The 5,108-nt window shown below is 42.9% G+C and overlaps 1 protein-coding gene across 8 annotated transcripts in view; it reads right to left on the bottom strand.

Annotated features, from left to right (window-relative positions):
• The window catches only part of triobpa (TRIO and F-actin binding protein a), a 7,723-nt gene extending 2,959 nt beyond the window's left edge, over nucleotides 1-4,764 (bottom strand). The window contains exons 1-9 of one of the 8 annotated variants that reach the window (XM_043247535.1): nucleotides 4,618-4,764; nucleotides 3,864-3,926; nucleotides 3,574-3,642; nucleotides 3,362-3,451; nucleotides 3,189-3,286; nucleotides 2,390-2,798; nucleotides 2,087-2,306; nucleotides 1,181-1,277; nucleotides 499-658 (exon numbers count right to left, since the gene is read on the bottom strand). In XM_043247535.1, the coding sequence (XP_043103470.1) occupies nucleotides 499-658; nucleotides 1,181-1,277; nucleotides 2,087-2,306; nucleotides 2,390-2,798; nucleotides 3,189-3,286; nucleotides 3,362-3,451; nucleotides 3,574-3,642; nucleotides 3,864-3,926; nucleotides 4,618-4,707 (1,296 nt within the window). In that variant the 5' untranslated portion in view covers nucleotides 4,708-4,764. Of the gene's footprint in view, nucleotides 1-498; nucleotides 659-1,180; nucleotides 1,278-2,086; nucleotides 2,307-2,389; nucleotides 2,799-3,188; nucleotides 3,287-3,361; nucleotides 3,452-3,573; nucleotides 3,643-3,863; nucleotides 3,927-4,145; nucleotides 4,589-4,617 lie in introns of those variants that run through there. The other 7 variants (XM_043249036.1, XM_043248281.1, XM_043249775.1 and 4 more) reach the window with 7 other exon arrangements.
• Nucleotides 4,765-5,108: the final 344 nt, after the last annotated feature.

Below are 5,108 nucleotides of genomic sequence, written 5' to 3'. Positions count from 1 at the left end.
TCTCTCTCTCTCTCTCTCTCTCTCTCTCTCTCTCTCTCTCTCTCTCTCTCTCTCTCTCTCTCTCTCTCTCTCTCTCTCTCTCTCTCTCTCTCTCTCTCTCTCTCTCTGTCTCTCTCTCTCTCTCTCTCTCTGTCTCTCTCTCTTTCTTTCTGTCTCTCTCTCTCTCTCTCTCTCTCTCTCTCTCTCTCTCTCTCTCTCTCTCATAGGCCTCAAATTTTTACTTTTCCCATAATTCTTTGTGGCAGGATACAACTAATAAAACATCAGTTTCACATGTAATGCTAAAATTAAAAAAAGCTTCATGTCTTTGCAAAAAAAAGTACGTGAAATTATTATCATCATAACCTCATCGTCCCAGCAGGACTTGTTTGTTTTTCGTTCCAGTCAGTCAGAGCCTGGGTTTATCCACACAAAGTGTATATCCTACATTATTTAACGGGTAAATCTGTGATGCTGTGATTCCAGCAGTTGTTTCCTCTCATCCCAGTCCTCGTCTACCTGGTTCTCCTGCCGGAGCTGCTCCATCTCCCTCTCCTTCTGCCGGATCTCTCCGTTTCGCTCTTCGGTGCTGTTCTGGATGCGGTTGAGCTCCACGCACTGCTGGGAGTAGCGCTCCGACAGACCGTCCAGCTCCTGCTGCAGAGAGAGCGACTCGCGCCTGACGGACACACAGAGCCATGCATCGGTTAAGTGATCGGTCCGCTCTCTCTCTCTCCGTGGGATTCCCGTCGATTACAAACTGTCAGTCAAACACCTGCCACTCCTCAGAGTAAATGACGCCGTGAGAGAAGGATCACAGCACAGCTGAGCGGGAGGCGTGGGTTTATGCACAGCGCTGATTATTCCCATGAGATTATGAACAAGATGTTGGCCTTTTCCGGCATGCAACATCATCTCAGATATTTAGAAAACTCTATAAAGCCTACTGTATTACAAAGGCATCTTTGCATGATTGAACCCACAATCTACTACATGCCTTTTATTGTTTCTTTACATTTTTTAGTAAGTAAAAGGCCTTTTAGCATAATTATCAGGCGATGGTTCAAGTGTTTTTGCTGCAAAAATGTAAACTTTATGGTCATAAGGGATATATGATTGTCCACAGATATGGGACATCCCGTTTAGCTGGTGATTGTTTTAGTAAAAGTGTTTGGTAGGAGCGGTGTAAATGTTGACGTACAGCTGCTGTCTGATGGAGGGGTCTGTGGTCTCTCCTCCTCCGTGAGCCTTCAGCTTCTCGATCTCCTCCCGGTGCGCCTTCCTCAGAGCCTCCATAGCTGCAGGATTGAAGATGAAATGATGAAGAAAAGTCATTTAAATCTCACCGGATCAGTGTTGGCTTTTAATAGGCTGAATAAGACAGGCTATTTAGTATACAAAATCTGTTTTTATTTTATTTTAGTATTGATTTATTATATAGAGTTTTTCTACATACTGGTGTTTCATATTAATTCTTATTGATTAGTTTTCAAGTTAAACTAAATGAAAAATGAGAAATGTCGTTTTGGCAACCATACGTTTACATTTATTTTACATTTTATATCAAGTTTTTTTATTTCATTTTTTATGATTTTAGTTTTAGTTAACAATAACTCCGATCAAAATCACAAACTGTAATAGAGTTTATTTACTCTTTTTACAGTAAGGCTTTTTAAACAATGTTTTTCTAAATAAGTCTCTTACATTCACCAAGGTTATTTATTTGATGAAATATACACTAAGTGCATGAATATTGTGAAGTATTATGTCCTTTATTTATGATCAAAACTTAAAGTTCAGCATCATTTCTTCAGTCTTCAGTCTGACGTGATCCTTCAGAAATTAAACTCTGCTTCAGAAACATTTCTGATTATCATCACTGTTGTAAACGTTTATGCTGCTATATATATTTGTGCAAAGCATAATGTTTTTTTTTTTTTTTTTTTTTTTTATTTCTCTGAAACTTCAAAAGAACAGGATTAAAAAAATAGAAATCGTTTGCAACATCATAACATCACAAAATGAATGCGTTTCTTTCTTCAACAACACCTTTAACCTTTACGCTCCATCACTTCTATTTGACCCTTGTGATGCAGCCCACTCTGACCTTGGACCGCGTTCTTGGCCTCCTCCTGCAGCAGTCTCTGTTTGTCTCTCTCCATCTCTCTGCGCTCCCTCTCGTGCTCGCCGTGTATCTTCTGCAGTCTCTCTCTGTGATCTTTCTCCATCTGCTCCAGCTTCACAGCGCAGGGGGCGTCAGGACCACAAACACCGGCCCCCGCACGGACCTGACGGAGAGCCTCGACCTGCTGCCTCAGAGACACCACCTGACCACACACACACACACACACACAGACGATGCAGATCAAATGGTCCTAAACCAAAATGAAGTCCGAGTCTAAAAACACACCTCTCGCTGAAGCACCTCATTTGTTGTTTGGGGGTTCTGGACGCCCGCGGGTGACCTTTTCTCTCCGATCGGAAGCTGCTCAAAGTCCGCCCACTTCCTCTCGATGTCTGGCCCGGTCTGGGCGGCAGGGACCTGCGGCCGGGTCAAAATCACCGGAGTCCCGACACCCTTCTTCAACTCCACCTTATCCCAGGGGTCTTCGCCCTCCCTGTCGGAAGCCCCCTCCTGGAACCACTTGGTTCGGCCCTCCAGACGTCTCTCAAGCTCTCGGTCGCGCCCCTCGCCGGCCTCCCGCCGCACAGTTAACGGTGAGGACGTCATGTGTGCTTCGTCTGAGCCCGGGTCATGGGGTGTAGGAGACGGTGCATTCTGGGAACTGGAGTTCTCTCTGTCACCGTTGCCCGGGCGTCTGAGAACAGACAGATACATCAACATTTGAAAACAGGAACCAAAGCGAAAAACTAAAACCCGCTCCAGAGAAACTGCAACGTTATTTCCGTTTAAAAGTCCAAAACCAAAACTTTCAGATGACCACCATCAAGATTGGAATGATTCATGAATATCTGATATATTTTGATATAAATGCTTTATTGGGGGAATGTATAAAAACATGTCGTGTTTCAAATTAAACGATTTATGAACATGCATGAAGGCATTGCAGAAATACTTTCAACTGTGTATTATAACTGTTACGAAAACAAAACACGAATGGCCCTAAAACCTGTTTCATCGTCATATCTCAAAATACATTTTAGTTGACTCTTTTCAGAAATGTTCTCTGCGTTTATTTCTGCCATACCGAATGCTTTCAGCCGATATTTTCCTCTTTAGCGTGTCGATCCAGTTCCTCCTGATTCTGGAGGTCATCGCCGACAGGCTCACCACTCCATCACGCATCTGCCGTTCAATCGCAGCGGTCAGAGACATAAGACTATTCTTCATACCCTTTTAACTTTAGCGACCAGTTCTTACATGCAGCTGAAGTCCGTAGTTTTTATCGGCATCAAATTCCTCCACTCGCAGACAGTGACGTAGATAAATCTCTCCATCCACCTCATCTCTCTATCAAAATGTAATACACAGAATTCAAGATCGTGTTGTTAAATCGGATCCTGTTTAAATCAATTCCATCTGTACTACGGTCCTTGGATAATAATTTATTTGCATGGCAATTTCTTGCTCACCTCTTCAGCCCCAGAGTCTCTATAATATCTCAGTCCTGAGTTAGAGATCACAAACCAGTGCTTCCTCCACTAAAAATAAAAAGCAACGCATAGTTGTCTGTGCATTTTTACAAAGCACGATAATCAAAACCTTTTCTATTGTAGGCACAATCAAAAGTACATCTTAAATCCTGTAAGTGATCATATATGAGGAAATACAAAAAGTAAAAGTACATCAAGTCATATTATGCCAACTTCCTTATAACAGCCATAGACAGTCATGCAATAGATCTAACTCAACAGAAGCAGACCTGTACCTCTTCATCTTCATCCAGCATATACATCCATCCCTTTTTACAGTGCGGGGGATCAAGCTGTTAGGAAACAGAATGAGTTGCGTTAAAATAAGTGAATGCATATATACACAATCAACTCAACATCTACAGAAACAATCTTCCCAGAGCAACAGTATGACATTCCAGAGCTCAGTAATCCAGAGCACGGGACACACACACACACACACACACACACACACACACACACACACCATGCACTCCAGTATTTCAACAAACACACACATGTGTACGACTTACCGACATGGGTATCCGGGTGCAGGCATGCAAAGAGGAAAGAAACTACTTTAGTTGCTCAATTCTAGCAAGTACGCAGTGTCACAGATGCGTGCGATCCAGTCGTGCATTGAACAAATACTAATTCGCGCTCATCCAAGCAGTCCCCTGCTTAAAAATGAACACAACTTGTCCAAATAAAACGCTAAATTATCCCTGCGTGACTAGGCGAGCATCTCCGAGAGCCGGTCACGTGACCAGACGCTTCCGCGAAGCAGCCCGCGGTTTGACCAAACGAGTCCCCTCAGCACAACTCAACCCGCACGACACATCACAGCGTCGCTAAAACCTCGATATCTAGCGCTAAATATAACGTGCGCGCTGTCTAGGAGCTCAAAAGTGCGTTTCTGCGAACACAGACACCTGTCTCTGAGCCAGAAACCCGATACCTCAGCGTGGGTAAACTAGCGTCGAGCTTGACTTCAGGTGACTTTACCTGCATCTGAGGGACCTCCTCTGGACCCTGGTGTTTTCCGTTTACCGTCCTAATGCTTTCTCCGTTTGTGCTGGACCTCTGAGAACACATTTAGAGCAATTTTAAGCGTGACATTTTAAAATGGTGTCTCAGGAAGGTATTGCTAGCTGTCAGTGTTGGGGGAGTAACTGAATTACGTAATTTAATGAATTATTTAAAAATAATAGTAGCTGTAATCTGTTGCACTTAAATGTGCAATTTAATGGGGTTAGCCAGTGTTTCCTAGCTATGGCTAAGATTTAATTTCAAAAACTGTATCATAGCTAATGTCTACGATAATACATCTCTGGGCCTATTTAACCTCAGAATGATCTCAAAATAAAAAAAGAGGTGGCTGTACTTTAAAATTCAATTATAATCATTTTAATTCAAGTGATATAGGTAATCGGTGAGCACTACCGTAAGGTCAACCCTGCCCGGTTTACATGCTTGGAAATGATTAACTGTTGAAA

The sequence above is a fragment of the Puntigrus tetrazona genome, chromosome 1 (genome assembly GCF_018831695.1).
Source record: "Puntigrus tetrazona isolate hp1 chromosome 1, ASM1883169v1, whole genome shotgun sequence".
In the NCBI taxonomy this organism is placed as follows: Eukaryota; Metazoa; Chordata; class Actinopteri; order Cypriniformes; family Cyprinidae; genus Puntigrus; species Puntigrus tetrazona.
The sequence above is the reverse complement of the archived record's forward strand: the minus strand, read 5'-3'. Positions and strand labels throughout refer to the sequence as shown.